Below are 19,771 nucleotides of genomic sequence, written 5' to 3' on the forward strand. Positions count from 1 at the left end.
ATCATCAGTAATAAAAATGATTCTGAAGCAAGGGGAAAACAAAATAGACATGTGGCATAAACATTTTGGCTCAACTCAGTATTCGACCACAGCTGAATATCACCAACGTAGAATGAAGTTGTAGGATCCAAGAATAAATATGAAATAGTATAAAATATAACTAATCCTATATGTTTATTGAAACTGAATAGTTCTGTTTTAGAAGTTTGACCTTGTAATGGAAGAAAAATAATTTCTCAGCACCACCAACTTCTCGATTGCTCTTGATTCTTTAAACAGCACACTCCCTTTCTGCTAGCACATCAGTAGTATCTCTAAGTAGTTGGGCTAGGGAAAATCATAGTTCAGGAAAGTATTTCAGGAACATGTTTTCCAGAAGGAATTTTGTACTTAGCATTCTTGGTTTACTGCATCTCAAAAATGCTTCAGCTGCTGATATTGCTTAGAGTTATAAAACCATCATTTTTGACAAAGTTTTGTTAAAATGTTTAGTGTCCATATACACTTAGAACTATAAGGAGTTGTAAAGTTTGTTTTTTTGACATTTAATTAGCAAAAAATGTATTTGTGGTACCTCTTTATCGAACACATTTCTTTGTGCGTTTATATCTGGATTGAGAATGATTTATCATGGTTATACATGATTTTGGCCATTTTTCTGTCTGGCAAAATTTGTAGGTGGCAGTATTGACATTCTGCTTTTAATTGTTTTCTTATAAAATGTGAAAAATTTACAAGTAGAGTTATTTTGGTCCCTTTTTTTAAAAATTAAAGTTTATTGGGGTGACAATTGTTAGTGAAGTTACGTAGGTTTCAAGCGTACAATTCTGTAATACATCATCTATATATCACATTGTGTGCTCACCACCCAGTCACTTCTCCTTCCATCACTAGAAGATTTTTCTTAAAAGGCATATGGCCTAAATGATGGAATGAGGCGTGTAATTTTTAAAAATTATTGTATTTAATGCTTATTTAATCAAATAAATTAACCAAAATTACTTTTTATGTAATCTGACATCTATAATTCCTTTTATCATTTAAATTTTTCTAAACATTTGTTGGCTCAAAAAAGATAGTGTTCTGAAAGTTATTTAGCCAATGCAGTCTCAATATGCAAATTGACTGTCAACCTACTTTTTAATTTAACCATTTGAGAACTCTTGTTTTTGTACATAGCTTAATAGTTTTCACAATCAGTAGTTGTTGTAGCATTTTACTCTTATAGTAAATACACATTTATGCTTTAACTGGCCAGCAGAATTTCTGCATCAAAAGCACATAAGGAGATTTGCCCTTTCAATGATGTAGATAGAGAATGCTTACAGAGCACTCCTTATTTTCATGATACTTTTTGTACTGGTGATGTTGCTTCACTGATATGAAGGTAACCTCTGCAGTCACTTGATAATTGATCACATACATGCTCAGTAGGCATTTAAGCATTTGGCCTTAAAAAAGGGCAAAGCCGACCTTGAGTGTACCCCTATTGTTTATCATCTGTGAGCCTCGGTTTCCTCATCTGTAAAATGGGAAATGATCGCCTGCTCCTGTGTACCTCATCGGCCCATTAGGATTTAAGGAGAACATGGTTGCTAAGGTCTTAGAAACTTAGTACTCACGTGTCCCTTTATTTGGAGAGGAAGGAAAGAAGGTTCACTGGCGATTAGATAACCACTCAGCTTTATATGAATATGACGAGTCTGTGACACTGCCCACTTTCTGGCATACTTTCTCCTGCTCAGCCTCACCCCGCAGCTGTAACACCTGGAAACAGCAGGGAATTAGAACCCCATTTCCATCTTGAACTTGTAGGGAGTAAATCGTGGTAGGGCGATGTAGGGGTGGCTACCTGTCAGTTTACCCCATAAGCAAGGTTCCTGTGGGTTTGTTTTTGTTTTTGTTTTTTTTTATGTTTGGGACCCGAAACTGTTCACTTTGTTGTCCATTAGGATTACACTGGCCCCATAGCATGCCATATAGTCACAGTTTACTAAGCCCCTTGGGAGGCCTGACACTATGCTAACACTTTATATTCAAGTTCATTTGATCTCACAGCAGACCTCGCGTTCCCACTTTACAGATGAGGAAATGCGCTGCAGAGAAATGTAACTGGCCCGACATCCAGCAGGTGGGAATGTCAGAGTAAGGACTCAAACCAAGTCTGTTGGACCTTCCAGCTCGTGTTCTAACTGTGACCTTATAAACATTGTAATTATTTAACAGCATAGAATTTATAACAAAACGCTGATACATAGTAGCTCATATTATATGCCCTCTTTCCTTTGTTGTTAAGGGCAGAGTGGCAGTACTGTGCCCCTTCCCCCCACCTCCAAAAAAAGGGAAGAGAGAAGCTAAGAATATTACTGTTGAAATTTCTAGTGAATTTGCATGTGCATGACTGCATAGCTAGTCTAGCAGTGAGTTCCTTGCAAACACCTAAGATAGTGCATAGCCTCTCATTTGGAGGTGAATCAGTGATTGCCCCCATCCCCTCTGAGCCCCTTTGGGCCTCCCCGCTCCATTTCAGTGGAGCTGTGGTTGAGTTTGTAGGACTCCTTGGGGCCTGGCACTGTTGCTGTGATGTGGTTTCATGGACGATATTGCACTGGCCCTCAAATAAGGGAACTACTTACTGCAGTTCCTGTCAGAAGGAAACAGCAAAACACGCCTTTGGGGGTGGGCCCATCTGGCAGCTTGTCTCCCCTCTTAAAGCTGTAGCCTGAAGCCCGGACCCACATAGGATGGGCTTGCGATATTCGTGGTGCGTGGGCAGCCGTAAGTGAGTATCAGCTTCCAGACTGATGCGTGGTTGAGCCCTGTTGTCTGTTCTCTAGCATTTGATCTGGCTTTTTGCTGCACTTCAACCAGATGTATCTTTGAACTTCTCCTTGAATGCCTCTTAGTACCTCTTAAAAATGTAATCTAAAGAAACATTTGGCTTTTAACTTTTCTTCCAGCTCATTAATCCACGTGAGTTTCTAGACTAAATTGCTTGGGAATAGACTGCTTGGAATGAATTTTAAAAATTATATTTTAGTCCTCATTCAGCCTGTAGCTGTATAAAATCCTGGTTGGTTTACCAAAACGTTGTTCTCCATCTGTGTGCACAACATTGGCCTTGTCACTGGGAAGATTAAAAATGATACTTACGATGAAAGTGCACCGAGAAACTGGATGCTGCTTTACAGCGTGTTATTTTCTTCATTATGCAATATGATTGGTTTCCAGTGTTTCACTTCTGATTCAGGAAAATCGTGTCAGTAAATTACAGAAACTCCTTGTGACGTGACTACTCGAGTACTAGTTGATGTTTTTGATTTTATAAAAATATATAATAAACAGCGGTTTGGGGCTGAACTTTTAAAATATGTACTCTTGAATATTATTGAGTCAATTTTCAGCTTTGCCTAGGCCTATGTGAAGTACACCTCCAGAGAAAAAGAAACTTTGTTCTGTGGCTGTACAGCTGGTGCTACATTCCATGTTCCTTCCCATCTGTCATTGCTTTTCTTTCTCCTTCCACTTGCCTGTCTTCCCAGCGTCTGTAGACATTAAGAATGTAAAACCTGGTTCCTGGCTATTGGTGGGATCTCAGTTGTAACCCACTGCTGTTCAAAATGAGGCAGGCCCCGGATCAGAGCTGATCTGCCTGCCAACTCTCACTGGTTCCTGATGAGATCAGTATAAAGTTGACAATGTGTGTTTAGAAACGTTCTTAGTAACTTGACAGAGCAATTTTGTATCTGTTGCATCTAATAAAAACTTGGGGCTTAAGTTTTTTGTATCTTGTAAGTTTTGTGTTTCTAGTAATTCATTTTTAGAATTTTTGCATCTGTGATGAATTGGAAATGTTTTTAAAAATCGGGTCTTAAATAGTTTGAATTCTCCTCTGACCCACTTAACCCGCTTATTTGTTCGGTGCTATAATCAGGGAAAGTAGGTCAATGTTATATGTTTAGGCAGAAGTAGCAAATTAGAGATCTGACAAAAGTCACATCTTAGTTGTGAAAGAGACATTGTCTCTTCACTTTGACCTATTTTATTTGTGTAGCTGCTTTTGCATAAGATTAATCCATCTCAACAATTGAATTATAAATGCTGACTCAGGGCAAGGAGCTTCTTATAAAAATACACAAGCTCACAGAAGCTTGGACTTGTTCAGTCTGGGCTCTTTTCTTAAATTTTAATGACAGTGACCTTCTATAAAGTCAAGTAAACTTTATGCCTGAAGATAAGAAGTCTTCTGTCCAGAGCAATTTCTTTTTCCCGAACTGGAAAAGCTTGTTTACAGAGTGATGGCTTCCTTGGGATTACAGTTACGGGTGTCTAGACGTAGAACATGAAATTTTCCCTAGAATCATGGAATCTTCACCACTGAAAACTTTTTAATATCCTGATTTTAATGGTCACCATTACACCACAGTTATTTAGCTCATACCCTTTGTATCAGATTTGAGTTTCAAATGCTTTTCAGAAGTAAGACTGGAAGAAATGGATGTGCATTCCTTTCTCTCTTTTGTGATTAGGTTATTTAAATCGGTAGACATAGGGTTGCTATTTGATTTTTGTTTTGTGTGTTTGCTCCACGAGAACGCTAAAGAAACATTTTAAAGACATGTTATCTCTCTCCTAATGGATGGGTCCTGGACTTTTCTTCCTGATCTGTTTTCTGTCATCAGTTTGAAATTATTTTATCCAGCTTTATTATTCTTCCCAAGTTTCAGATTATTCTGTAAGCATTTATGTTTGTTTTCCCAGCCTAGAGTTCAATTTTAGTCAGCAGTGATAATGGTCTCCCTTTCAAAATCATTTTCACCTGCCTCTGCTTTCACTGTAACTAAGTAACATCAAGCAGTTTGTATGCAGAGGACAATAGTTAGTTATGAAGCCAATAACTGCCGTGGAATAGAATGCTAAGTTCTGTGAGACAGCACCATAGCTTTATAGGACTAGAAATCCAACTGGCCCTTACATAAAAATCCCTATCTAATCACGTCTGGTTTGTTTCCTAGCTGAGGACCTGTGTGAAGTGCCTTGTGTTGGTCTGGGGATGAATTGAATGTAACTGTATCATGGTTTCTTTCTCTGTGTCCCCTGAAAGTCACTCTTGGTGACATCTGTACTGTGCTGTCTCTGTCCTCTGACGTAAGCCCGAAGCCAGAAGGATAACAAGGAGGGAGAATTAGTATTTGTTTTTTAACAATTAAGTGATATATAATAATACTCATGATGCCACCACCACAAGACATGTTTATTTCATTATTACCTCCCACATGGCAGAGTTTTTTTCCTTTTTAACATTTACATCTGAAATTCTACTTTGCATTTCAGTATTTTCACTTTATCACGCACCTATCTATTTCTGTGGCCTTTGTAGTTATTTTCGAGGCTCTTGAAGATGTGAGAAGAAAACAGAGCCAGAGAGAATCAGTGGGTGAACAGGATGGTTCTCTGAGACTGTCAAGTGAGAGTCACTTTGAAAAGAACGATCCGATCAGCATTTTAAAATTCTATAAAACTCAAGGATGATGGGGATAAAGAAGGGACCCCGGCTTTGGGGATCTTGTTGTCCATGGGGACCGATGCCAAAGAAGCCTCAGTAGCAGTGGGAGTGAGATGGAACCAAATTGCAGGGAAGGGGCCAGACAGAAGGTGGTGGAGTGGCTTTCCAGCAGGTCTTTCCACCTCAGTGCTGCTGACAGTTTGGGCCTGATGACTCTGTTGTAGGGAGCTGTTCTGTGCATTGGAGGACCCCCCCCCCCACACACACACACACCCAAAGTGTGACAATCAGAAATGTCTCCAGACATTGTCGGATGTCTGCTGGGCGCCAGGTCTACAGGGTTGAATACGGATTGTTTCTGCCCGCCACTGGGATCGCTTTGACTGCTGTGCCGCCCCGTCCACTGCTGAGGTTTTAATCGTTCTCATCGGTGGGTGGGGAAGGATCTAGTCGGGAAGCAGGTGAAAAACTCCAGGCATCCAGGGGATGATGACTGAATCAGGAACCTAAAGCGGGCAGGAGGAAGCAGCAGACCCACTGGTTAGAAGAGGCATCCTTGAAGTTGGAGGGGGTGGGCAGAGGCATTACTGGTGTGTGAAGATTGTTTTAGCTCCGGGTGGATAGCCTCCGGCTTCTCGCTAAGAGAGAAGAAAGGTCGCCTGAGAATCAGACAGGGTTAATGTGGGGCCTTTGAGGAGATTACAGTAAGTTTCAGCAACCTGGGTGTGGGATGGATGAACACACAAGTGAGTAAAAACTGAGCGTCAACGAGGCCTGGCCGAATAGGGACTGAAAAAAATGTGTTAAAAACGTTAACTAAAATATTGAGGAAGAGGAAAACCTATAACCTGACTACCCTGACACTATTTTTTTGTGTGCTTTTTGCTGTCTAGACTTGCCTACATGTTTTCCCCCTTTTTATGGTGCTAATTTCATTGAACACTGTAGATTTGAACCGTTATTTCAGTAATTTTTAATGACGACGTAATAGTCTGTAGATCTGGTTCTTTAGCAAGCAGCCCTCTAATTACTGACATGGTTAGGCTGTTTCTCATTTTTAAAACTATTATACTTGAAGTTGCAGTAAACATCCTTATACATAGAGCTTTGCTAGGTTTTATCAGTGGACCCAGTAAAGGTTTTATACAGGGCTGAACACAGAGCAGGAAGTGAACTGGCTTCGATGTTACCTCAATGAGGCCTTCCCTGACCCATCACGTTTAAAACTGCAACTCTCCTATCTGCTTTATTTTTCTCCTTAGCTCTTGCTGTTTTCCAAAACACTAGGTGCTTTCTCAACCCCGAATGCTCTTAACTTCACTTGCTAAGTATCTAAGCTCTGGCCGGACCAGGATGTTGGCTTGTATCACCAACCCTTTGGAATGGTACCTGGCACGTAAATCCTTGCTGAATGGTGGGCTTTACCCAGACCTGCAGGCGGGATGGGCTTGTAAGAGTGTCAGTTGCAACAAATATTCACGGAAGTCAGTGGGAGAATAATTACGGGAGAATAATTACGTTGGTATCTAGACGGACTAGAAGCAACAAAAATCCACAGGGACAATGAATTGGGGAGACTGAAGGGTTAGCGCTGGGAGGTAACTATGGCAACAAAAGCACATTCCTCTGGAAAGAGAGCCTGGGAGAAGGAGATGGTAAATAGGCTGTGGTTACAGGAGGGAATTTCCCAAGGTCTACATATTAGAAGGGGAAAAGTTTGAGAATTAATAGTGGCAAGGTTGGTAGCAAACGCCATTTTGCTGGGAACGGTCGTCACTTTTTAATTGTTTCTGCCTTGGCTAACAGCCCCATCTTAGCTTGTTGTATTTGGTTCACACTGAATGGCGGTATATAAATCAAGTTTTGCTTTCAAAGGCCTTTTCTTATTGGATTGTGGCTATATGCGGTAATCGAAGTAAGCAGATATGCCAGTAATGTCTATCAGACAATTAATTAAGCAGAGTTAGTGACAATGTCAGTCCAAGCTTCAAAGTTGAATTTACAGAAACGTTGCCACCCCACAAAAGGTATAGCCGATTGACTCTCTCATTGAGTCATTCAGTTGAACTTTTACGTGACTATCTTATAGGTACTTTTCTGCTTGAGGTCACTTTACTCAGAATAGAGCAGCTTGGTAAATACATACACCATTGAGTGCAGCAAATATGCCAAGTTCATCTTAAGCATCTCTTGGGAGCCACTCTCGAGTACGCAAACCACAGTAGTTTTCTTTGTGAGCAGCGAGTATATGATTCTCCAGTTTGTTATAGGGTGTCCACGCCAGCATATTTTTAGCTTTCAAATTCCACGTCTCCTCTGGTGAATGGTTAGTGACAGATAGCTATGACTGCATACACAAGACACTGGAAGGAGAGTTCAAGTAGTGTTTCTCTTTCATGTTTGTCAGTGGGTAGCATGTCTCATCTTAATTCTTTAGCGTCTTCCATTTTCAGACTTGATCGCAAACATAAGCTCCCTCCGTCTTCCGGAGTCCCTGGGATACTTGAGAAATCCTGGTTCATTAGAGAAAACCACAGAAAGACGTGTCAGGTGTTGAGGCCCATCCCAGAAATGTTTTTTTACACACCCATGCCAGTGTCAGCTTTATTTGTTTATGAGGTATGTTTATAATGATGTAAGAAACCTACCAACTTGTAGAGAATTTTTATGAGTTTATTTGAGCCAAACTGACAACAGTTGCCAGGAAGCAAAAAAATATCAATGGACTGAGAAAACGCCCTGGAGAAGGGCAGTTTTGTAGCTTATTTTATACATTAGTATCATAGGAGGGTTACAGGACGCCTGTTGGTGGTAGACTAAGGGGTTGGTAGAAAGCAAATCGGGGACATTTTTGGGATTGGATAAAAAGGAAAACTGAGGGACACATACTTTTTTTACACTGGTGAGTACAGGATAATTATTAACATTTATAGCACATGGAGATGGTATTCGGGGGAACAAGATAACAGTGAGGGGCTCTGTGGTCCCGTGCTCTGGGGCGAGGTAGTACCCTGAGGGGTCCGGAAAAAAGGAATGACTGACATTTCATAGCTATGTTATCTTAGCGGCAAAAAGACAATAGACAGGCTCATTTAAAGTTAAGATTGACATTTGTCAAGGAAGCGACAGGTTCAGGACGTGGGTACCCACCATGACTCGCCTTTATTTAGCAGTTTTTATGCTTGGACCATCCTCTGTGATTACTTTCGATCTCTGAGTTTGTAGGGTCCACTTGCAGGCCTCCCCTGAGCTTCTCAGGTTTAGTGTGTGGCCCCTTTTTCTGTTCACAGTACTGATCCGAGTTGAGCAAACTTCTGGTTTTTAAATTAAAAAAAATTTAACTTGCTGCTCTTGGAACCGAGTGCTTCATTCATTCAAAATAAGATCTGATCATGGTACTGACCAGCGTAATGTGACATGGCATTGTGGCAGTTTTCTCGATGTCATTGACTTGGAGAATTTTGAGGGTGCCCCCTCCAGCTAACTGTTAATAAAAGTTGGAGTGCCGTTTTCTTGCATGGGTCGCAGTGCGCATCTTCCCTTCCCAGTGTAATTAGTATTGGCACATGGTGTCACCTCTTTTAAGAGAAATGCTTAATAAGCCTTGCTTCTGTTGAACACCAGGCTGGAACCATCCTCTTTACATTTCCTCATTATTTGGCTGTTAGCATAATATTAACTATTTTAAGATCCCAGACTTCTCTTTATGTCAATCAAAAGGACATCCTAAGGGAGGAATCCTGCAGTTCTCATTTAATCCATTTGTGACCTCTTGTGAGGAGGATGGAGCAGTTATATGCCTGAATCACTGGGGAACTGTCCAAACCAAATTTCTGCTACCGAACCTCCAAAGCAATCATGTTCGCACTCTTCCATCAGCCTTTGTGGGTCAGACCTATGCTTGGGAGGCAGGACATTCCTGTGCATTAACGAGAGACTGCTTGCTTACAGGGAGAATGCTGGAGAACCAGACTCCTGGAGCAGTTTGTCCTACGAAATACCTTATGGAGACTGTTCTGTGAGGCACCATCGAGAGCTGGACGTCTACACGTTAACCGCCGAGTCCCAGGCACACGACGAACACCCGCTTCCTGGAGACCGTTGCACTGGACATATTTTTAAACTTATGAACATCCAACAGCAGCTAATGGTAAGGAAGAAAATTTCCATTTTCAGGCTTTTGTGCCTTCACTCCTCCCCCCAGTGAGCCTTGCTATAATGAAAACATAAAAACGCTTCCCTCAAAGATGGCGAGATCCGTAAATAAAGCGGTTTGAACAGTATTTGATGTTACTGCGTATAGATACAGAACTAGCACTGCGGTTGGAGCAATAGGAGACTGAACTTTTTATTGGTTTTTGCCAGGGCTTTGAAATAATGAAGGATACACAGACACACTGCAGACACAGACATAGGCAACCACCAGAGCTAAATTTTCCTGGCAAGAAAGGAAATTGTCTGTTTACCTTTATAAATTTGTTGGTTTAACTTTATAAACCTAAATAAGCATAGGAGCTTCTGAGATTGTCGCTAAGGAACAAGACCCAAATTCACTCAGAAGAAAGCGCCTTTTCACAGCTATTTCAGTGAGTGATGATAGTGCAACTATATTTAAATCGATAGTTGTATGGTAAAAAGATCACTAAAAAAATAAAGACTTTATAATCCACTCAAGCCTTCGAGATAAAGTTGGTGCCAGACATGAAAACATAACAGACGCCCTGGTGGCATTTGTTACGGATAATATAAATGTCATATGGGTACATCTCCGTTGGCCATAACATCTGAAAGGCTAAGTTTAGATCATTTTTCCACCCAGTTTATTTCAAGCTGATTTGATTTGGAAAAAGCTCGACAGTAATTTCATTTAAGGCCATCTAGGGTCAGCTCCATGCCAGAGGCTGCCTGGGGAGCAGGCATTATTTTTGAGACCAGCAGGCCAAGATGCCTCATAGTCGGGTTGTCTGATGCGCCTGCCTCTGCCTTTCCGAATCCTGTTTGTTGCAGAATAGGTGTCATTTTATTTCCCTCTGGAAGGATTGACAGGAAGTCACATTTGCCCTTTAGAGCTCTCCTTCTTAGGTGAATGCTAGACCAGTTGAAAATACCAGTTTGCAGGTGCCAAAGCTACCCGCAGGGGATGAGAATGGTTGACAGGAAACCATGAGAAATGGAAACTGCAAGAACATGCATGGGTCAGGAGCGTCTAAAATTTTTCAGGCAGCACCACCTGTTTTTCAAAATGTCTCTTCCATAGTGTCCACCCTTCATTAAATTTCATGACCAGCTTTCATAGTTTTTAGGAGACTGTTATATTCTCCGCAGGAACGGAAGCAAACCAACTTTGCATACTGTAAGGAGCATAGCCCAGAAGCTTTTAGCGAAAATCCGTTTTCCTTGTTTGTGCTCTCTTATTGGAAGGCCTTTAGTAAGAATCACACATTTTACACTTACACATGGAAGCTTTTCCAGCAGACTAGTAAGGACTAGTCTGATGATGGAGCATTGTGAGTGCTCAGTGTATTTACTGAGCAAGTAAATAAACGAGAGGACAGTGGGCAGCAGATAGGCATAAGATTGTTAGAATAGATCAGATAGCGACTGAAGAGCAAACCTGGTGTTTTAAAAGTTGTTTTTATGTACCGAATAAATAATAGTATTATAAAAATTCCTGTAACTTCGATGTAAAGGCAAACAAACTCCCCCTAAAGGTCAGCTGTGTTTGTTTTTCTCTGTTTTTCCTAAGTCTTATCTATATGTACATGTGATTTTTGCATATTTAATACCTTAGATTAACTAAAGATTTTATTTTTTTTCTACATTGTATTATAAATATTTTTCTGATTTCACTTTGGTGTTCATAGTGAACATTTATATTAACTGCACAGCATTTTCCATCAGGTTATTTTAACCATTACCATGTAGTTGGTCATGTTTTTACATTTTTTTTTTCTTAGCTGAGCCATTGTGCCACCTTTTGGCAGCTCAGCTCGGGCTGAGACTTGAACCACTGTTGCTCAGAGCTCACACTCTTGAGCGAGCCCTTAACCAATTGAGCCACTTGGCCGGCATGTCTTTACATTTTAAAAAATACTTTTAAAGTTGCAAAAACCATTTTTGAGATGACCTAAAATATCCTCCAACCACAGTATCATCTGAGAATAATAAGAATTAGGTATTTTAGTTAGATGTGCTTATTTAATATTTAGTATTAGACAACAGAGGAACTGCTTTTATTAAAAGGTAAAAGAATATCTACCATGCCACTGTTCTTGAAATTATGAACCCACAACTGAAACTGTTAAGCTACCCTGAATGGAGCATATTTTGGGGATTAAAGGGCACTCTATAACTCCTGAGTAAGAATTTAGGGCACAGAGCTTCTGCCTGTGCCTTGTGATCAAAGAGAATTTACCCAGCTGGTTAGGATTTGTTTTTACTTGTATGTATAAGGCCCCTCTGAAGACCCTATAAAGAGTGTCATTTTCAGCTGCTCATTTGAAGATAGCCACTATGATTTTTTTATTATTTTTAATTATTTTAATTGGGGAACAGTGTGTTTTTCTAGGACCCATCAGCTCCAAGTCAAGTAGTTGTTTCAGTCTAGTTGTGGAGGGCTCAGCTCAGCGGCCCATGTAGGGATCAAACCGGCAACCTTGGTGTTATGATACTGCGCTCTAACCAACTGAGCTAACTGGTCGCCCCTGATTTTTCTTTTTTTCTTTTCATTAGTTTTTTTATTAGATGTACAAAACAGTGCAATAGTTATACTTTTTACCCCTCACAAAGTGACAACCCCCTCCTCCAATCCACCGCCCCACTCCCCACTTCGGATTTTTAAAATCAAGTTTTTGAGGCTCAGGTTTAAGCTACTTTCTAAAATAAGTTCATAATACAGAAAATAGTCATCTTGTGTATTTTTGACCATTTTTATCATCCCAGGGGATATGCAGCTATAAGAGAAGAACATGAACAAGAGAAAATTTATTTGTATTTATTTAGATCCGCTTATCCTGTGACCTCAGAAGGGCTGGAATGGCAGTGAGTTCTCTCTAACAGGATTTTTGCTTATAGATGTCAGTGACATCTTTTCCCAGGAACAGTTTTTAAAACATTTCTTTTATTTCCGCCTAGAAAACAAACCTCAAGCAGATGGACAGCCTGATGCCTTTAATGGTGACAGCAGACGGTCCCTCAGGCCTGCCCACTGCCCAGAATACAGACGGGCAGTGTCTTTCCTGCGCGCCCATGTCCCCAGACGGCCAGCAACTTTCTCCCCCTCCTGCAGATCCTGGGTGCCCTCCGTGCTGCTCAGGGAGCACTGCTGGGCAGATTGAAAGTGCCTCTGACCTGTCCCAAGTGGGTAAGGAAGAGAAAAAAGACTGTGTCTCTAGGAAAAAAAAGAAAGGAGAGGAGAAAAAAGAAGAGGCGGAGCCAACTCTTACTGTGGACTCTGGAACTGTGTCTGATCCCGGCAGCTGCCCTCAGAGCATGTCTGAGTGTGGGGGGAGGGGCACAGGAGGCCTTCCATCCCGTGGAATCAGAGACGAAGAGACTGGAGTGAACCCTGCTGCAGTGGCCACAGACCAGGCGTCTGCGCGCGGTACAGACGGTGTCCTGCCGGGGGTCATGATCCTGGAGCCAGGCACGGCCCCACATGGCTCTGGAGGTGAACTAGTAGTCGGTTCAGCAGGTGCCAGTGCCCCAGAGACTAAGACTGCAGGGCTGCCAGAGCGTGGCCTTCTGACCCCGGAGACCACCACCCAGAAGGTTATGCCTGAAGTCGAGGAAAGTACAAAGGAAGCGTTGGAGAACTCTACTGTCAGCACAGCTGCAGCCTCTGAGGCGACAGGCACAGGCACCAGCATGCCTGTGGATAACGCCACTGTCCCCACCTGTGCCTCTGCCACCAGCTCCCCGGGGGACCACAAACCTGCTGAGTCTTCACTTGCAGTTAGTAATGGAGAAAACTCCATTGAAAAAACGGCAGAAACTGAAACTTCAAGAAGTTGTAAAGAGGGCGCTGGTGCTCTTGTAGCTCAGAACCCTTTGATCAACCCAGCTGCTGCAAAAGACAAGACTTTTGATGGGCCTGAACCTGGCGCTCCCTTAGCAAACCCATGTGAGGCGGTGTCACCCTCAGATGTAACCTTTTCCAGGCTACAAAAAGAGGTTATGCCAAGCCAGAAATCAGACACGAATTCATCTCGTGTTCAGAGCCCAAACAGCAAATCACCAATCTGTTATACAACTGGTAACGATGAACTTTGTGCTGCCTCTGCATGGCAGCAAGGAATAGTGACTTCTAGTGGTGCGTTGGCAGCAGGACATCCTGGTGACTCAGCTACCCCGTCTGGCAGCACCCCCGCAGGACCGCCCAGCACACAACATCCACCTACTGTCTGCTCTGAAGGCCCACAGGCTAGCACAGCCACCCCTGACCCTGGAAGAGACACCCAGGAAGATGTGGGGTTTTGTCCTCTCCAAGTTCCGGGTAAAGAGGGCCAAGGAAGAGATTGGAGGTTAGAAACATCTTTAACAAACATACCCGTGGCGGTTCCACCTCCACATGCCGTTGTCCCCAAAGCTGAGAAAGAACCAGGACCAGGCCCGGCAGTGACATCAGGCAGGACTTTCTCTTTGGCAAGCAGTCCAAGCAGTGAATCAGTAACCAAAGGTGACGCACTGTCTCTTGTCCCCTCCCAGAAAGAAAAGGGAACAGCAACCCCTGAACCACATAGAGATTGTAGAGATGGCCGAGATTCGAATGATCCAGAAAAGCCACCGCTAGAAGCCAGTACAGCAGGCCTGCCTGCCTCCTCCCCTGCCCTGGACCTCCAGCCCAGCATGGGGAACAGCCTCTTAGGATTTGGTGGGGAGCCCGGGGAGCCCTGCCTCTCAGCAGCTCCTGAAGGTCTGAATATCGAGGGGACCACTGACTCGTCCATACTGCATGTGGGTAAGGCCCCTTTGGTCCCTGATTCCAGTTTGGCTGATGAAGGAAAAAATCTGGTGGTTCTAGAAAGCTCTGCAGCTCGGGGAAAAGATGACAAGGTCAAAGCAGTGATTTGTTCCTCCATTAAGGATGACAGTCTTTCTTCAGGAACGTTTCAGGAAGAGCAGAGAGTAGCCCCGCCTGGACACGAGGCACCAGGCATCTGCGGAGAGCCTAGCTCAGCTGCCTGTGCTGAGGACAAAGCACTGGAACCCTGTGCTACACAGGGCACACCCTTGGCCTGTCTGAACTCAGAAACCAAACACAGCAAGGAAGTGGCCCCACCAGTCTCACTGCTGACTGAAGGTGGGGCTGCACAGAGCCTGGTGCCTCCAGGAGCAAGTCTGGCTGCAGACTTGAGCCACGAAGCCCGGGGTGCAGAGCGCAGCAGCTCACCTCTGCTGCAAGGTGGGTCTGAAGCTCTCACTTGCAATGGATCTTTGGCTCTGGATGTTGGAGTGAAAAACACTCAGTCCCAGGGAAAGAGCCCTGCTTGTGAGGTGAGTGGAAATGAGCCGGCGGATGTGCCAGTGGTTGATGCTCTGCAAGGGGCTGCTAGGGCCGTACGGGATTCATCATGCAATGCTCAAGGCCTCCCGACTCCCGAAGTCTCGTTGAGCCAGGAGAAGAATGCAGTCCGGGGTTTGCCAGGCGCTGTGCCAGACAAAGGTGTGACTGACCTCCATCGCGCTGCGTCCCTGGAGATGGTGCCTCTCGGTTGGGAGAAAGCGAGGCTGGAGGGAGCTGACCGAAGCTGCAGCTTGGGTGACTGCGAACAGGCGCACGTGGATGATGATGATGCACGTCACGTCCCTCTACAGCCTGTTGCCGAAGAGCTCCCTGCAGAGACGGGGCCCTCACCCAGTGATGACAGGGCCCCGAGCAGCGAAGGGGGTGGTCCCCCTCCGCCTTGCACTGTGTCTGCCGAAGCAGGGACTCTGCCCACGCAAGCTGACTTGATCGAGGAAGCTGCAAGTCGCATCGTGGATGCCGTCATAGAACGAGTCAAGGCCTCAGGAACCCTGTTCACGGAGGGGAACATCAGTCACATGTCACCGTCCAGTCCTGAGCCGGGCCCAGGGACTGAGCAGCTGGGGAGTGCTTTCCTGCCTGGGGAGACCCCCCACGCGGGCAGTGTTGGTGAAGCGGCCCCTGGCAACCTTGCAGGACCTCCTGCCGGAAGGGAGGAGCCACAGAAGATGTCCCAGCCTGTCCGAGGACCAGAGCCGGCCACAGGTGAGCAAAGCAGAGTACGGAGTTAGCAATCTGAGGGCAAATTCCCTCAGGAGCCTCTGTGATGTGCTGAAGAATTAAGAAATAGAAGTGTCTGTTGTTGGGAGGTCTTGTGTGCGTTGGGTAGCTGCCAAGTTCATCGTCACTACCATCAGGAGAGGCATCATCTTGGGGCTGGACAGATTTTGTAGGTTCCTGGCTTGATTGCTTAAGGCTGTACACGCTCTGTCTGTCACACGGGAGCAGTTATCACTTTCGGAACCTGGAACACTGCCTACTAGATCACTGGTGCTTTCAAGTAGTTGAAGGGATTTAGCAGATGTTTTTTTCACGTGGTTTAGCCCTTGTCTCTAGAGCAGCGGTTCTCAACCTTCCTAATGCCGCGACCCCTTAATACAGTTCCTCATGTTGCGGTGACCCCCAACCATAAAATTATTTTCGCTGCTACTCTATAACTCTAATTTTGCTACTGTTATGCATCGTCATGTAAATACCTTTTTGTTTTCCGATGGTCTTAGGCGACCCCTGTGAAAGGGTCGTTCGAACCCCAAAGGGGTCGCGACCCACAGGTTGAGAACTGCTGCTCTAGAGCCATGAGAAACAGTGCTGAGAAGGTGTTTTATTTATAAGCCTGAAACTCCTCTCTTTCCCCATCATCCTAGTCTGTGCTCTGAGCAGATGTAGTGGTGTCACAGATAACTATATCCTTCTAAGCTCATGGCCCCACACCCCAAATGGTGGTATTAGGTCACTGGTGAGGGTTGGGGAAGGGAACTCACTCCCTCCTCTTCCTGCCCGAGGAGCGGACCTGTCACTTTTGGGCAGCAGTCTGGGAATTCAGGACCCTGCTCAGTGCAGGGATAGGATGCAGGATTTCCGCCCAGCCCAGTCTGCTTCGCTGCTGTCACAGGGCAGACGTGGTGTCTGCTTATCTTGGTGAAGCAGCTGCAGTGAGCCGATTGCTCACACAGCAGCCTGCTCCATCTATGGGTAACGGTGCCCAGAGAGAGCAAAGAGAAAGAAACCACTACTGCTCGGTGGGAGTCAGTTCTCAGAAGAAAACTCACCGAGGGTGGAGGCTGAAGCCGAAACGGAGTACTGACTCCTGAGGTGTTTCAAGGTCGGTTTGGTTCACAGTTTGCTACCACCCCCTGCTCCCAGGTGTAGACAGAGGACCTGCCTCCATGCTTGCCCCTAGGCTTCCGTAGGTAAGAAGTGGCCTGTTTTGTTTTTACTGTTTGATTGTGTTTTTGCTGTTCTTTCTAATTTCTGGAAATCCTCTAAGTGTAGCACACACACTTAAGAGTGTGCGGGTGGGGGTATGTAGAGAAATGAACAAATAGAACAAGAAGTTGCTTAGGAGAAAGAGCAATGTAAACACAATAGTCCTTTTCCCCGGTGAAGCATTTTTAACCATTTATAATCTTTTTTTTTCTTTTCCCCCCAAATTGAGGGATTTAAGAAACCTGAGGAAGTATTTTTTGGTGACTCCAGGTTTTTAGTCTTACGAATGTTTTAGATTGTTAGTGACAGAGGTTTGTTGGCTGGTATCTCAGAATTCAAATCAGAGAAATAAGGGCTCTAATTTTTAAAATAAGGCACAACAACAAGTCTATTTTGGGGGCCCTGGCAGGTTGACATTTCAGAAGAATGGGAGTGGCTGTAAGCCGATGCCTGGCTCCATGTTCTTTTCATTAGGGCGCTACGTCTTTGGCCACATGGGCTGGAATTATTCCTCTTTCTGGCTCAGTCAGAATTTAACCCAAGCAAGTATGAACTACGTGAGCTTGGTGTCTGTGGTACCCGGTGAGGAAAGGTGGGAAGCAGGGAGCATTTCAGACTTGGCTGTGTGTGTCAATACAGTAAAGAGGCCAAGAAATGATTTTTGAGACTTTCAGGTTTTAGGAAGGAAAACAGATGACGTTTCAACAGGACCTCTGGGTTTTGGCAGTTGGTGGATATGTGTGGGCGGTTACTTGTTCTGCCACCGAGAGGAGTCATATGTGCTCAGTGCTCATGTTCTCAAACTACAGAGAGAAGTAGCCAGTGATGGAAGCTGCTTTTTTTTTTTTTTCTCCCAGAAAAAAAGCCAGGATTGGGGAAAGTCCCCGGTCACATTGCCTTAGAGAAAAAGCACCTGAGTGTGATCTCAGCACCAAAGGGTATTTTCTGGGAAGTTTACATTCTACCCATGAATATAACCATCATGTTTTGTGAGCGAAGAGACATGGGTTTAACTGCTGATTTGAAAGCAGCTCCAGGGACACTGGCTCCTGTTTTTATGCACTGCTGTAGGTCAAGCCAAACAGAAATTGAAACGGGGAAAACACAACTTCCAGTTAGACAGAGAGGCTGTGGCGCTCTACCCGTCAAGAAGCATTCGTTGGTCAGTGCTTTGGGGAGCTAGTTGGACATGACTGAGCCAGGCCAGTCCTGCACAGGCTGCCACCACTCCTCACATCTCAGAAGTCACTGCCTGCCATTGTGACTGGCTGCTGCGTGTCAGAAACACGCATTTTCGGTTGATGGGCATTAGGATAGTAAGGTTGTGCCAAAAATCACATCCCCAAATAAATAGAATAAAAATCAACAGCAGTAAAAATAAAGCACTCCTAACTCACTTAGAAATGCTTTGATCAAGGAATACTTCTATGAGGATTGCTTAGTCAGGTTTTTTCTTTTTAACTTCAATCACTTTTTTTTTTTTTTGGAAATGTAGGACAGATTTTGGTTCTTTGGGCAAGGAAACTTGGTTGCCAATGTTTAAATGGTTGGCAAGATTATATAATTATAAGGGCAAAGGAGGAAGAAAGGAGATTTGTGAATGTTCGTTTATAGAGATGTAACTTTCCTAAATCTGAGGTAGACCATTGCGCATGTCACAATATGCTATTAGAATAAAGCTTTAATATAATTTGTTCTTTGGTGAAAGAAACCTCTGTCTGCCCTTTGGTGTGGGGAACGGTATCTCTGCCAGTGTGCTGGCATGACTAGATGAATAACAACTACAGAAAACTTGCCATGTGAAATTTAGACGGTTGTTCCAATTGTATTTGGATTACTAAGGCGAATTTTGACATTCACTCAGCAGTCCCCTTTAAAGAGGGTCAAAGCCTAAATTTGCTTCAACCCATCGTGTTATCACTTCCTTCCTGTCTGTATTTGCTTGACCAAATGGTGGTCAGGTAACAAAAACCACGACTGTTCAGCCTGTTGAGCTTAATTCTAAAGAAAACACACAATAACTTTTTCTTCAAAACAAGGAACTTGCTGGTTTGTGATGTTGTTTTGGTGTGGGAAGAAACAAAAGTTTAAACAAGAAATAACTTAGTGGAATAGTTTCGTGTTATCAATTGCAGTTCTGGGTAAATGAGTGTGTGTAGTGTGTTTCTTAAAGAAAGACTTTTTTCAAAGGCTTTATCTCATTCTCAGCAGTTCTTTCCTTTCTGTGCTTGCTGTACGAATGCAGATAATTGCGCTCCGCCATGGTAGTCACAATGGACTACCTAGCTTCAGCTGTCAGTCTGTTTCCTTGGAGCTGTAAATTTACTTTTCCATGTGTAAGTCAGCATGGATTTGTCCTGAAAAGTCAGTGAGTGAAAATGGAAGTTCATTAGACATTGAATCGGATCTTCCCTTAGCTACAACCCCACGCGAAGGTGCGGAAAACCATGCAACCATGTGACACAGGAATAGCTCACCACAGGGTCAGACATGACACCAGCTCCCGAAAGCCAAAGAATACTTTTCCCTTTAGCACCAAGGCAAAAACAAACAGAACACCCGAAACCTGGAGCATGTTGTGTAAATAGTGAGGCACAGAAATCGATTTTCAAATGTGCTTTGCAAACCCCTTGTTCTCTTCAGAAATGCCAGACACAAAAGCTGATGATGAAGTGGATTTTCTGAGTAATACCAGGGAGAATGCAGTTTCTGAGGAGGTGGCTAGAGGAGACACGGCCAGTACGCCTAAGATGACGAGACAAGGCCCGAAGACTGAGGCGGTAAGTGGCAGCAGGTCTTGGGGTGGGGGTGGG

The 19,771-nt window shown here is 43.9% G+C and overlaps 1 protein-coding gene across 1 annotated transcript in view; it reads left to right on the forward strand.

Annotated features, from left to right (window-relative positions):
• The window catches only part of AKAP13 (A-kinase anchoring protein 13), a 322,789-nt gene that overhangs the window by 158,282 nt on the left and 144,736 nt on the right, over positions 1–19,771 (forward strand). The window contains exons 6-8 of the mRNA XM_019666459.1: positions 9,458–9,656; positions 12,641–15,737; positions 19,602–19,738. Coding sequence (XP_019522004.1) covers positions 9,458–9,656; positions 12,641–15,737; positions 19,602–19,738 — 3,433 coding nt within the window. The remainder of the gene's footprint in view (positions 1–9,457; positions 9,657–12,640; positions 15,738–19,601; positions 19,739–19,771) is intronic.

The sequence above is a fragment of the Hipposideros armiger genome, unplaced genomic scaffold (genome assembly GCF_001890085.2).
Source record: "Hipposideros armiger isolate ML-2016 unplaced genomic scaffold, ASM189008v1 scaffold_471, whole genome shotgun sequence".
NCBI lineage: Eukaryota > Metazoa > Chordata > Mammalia > Chiroptera > Hipposideridae > Hipposideros > Hipposideros armiger.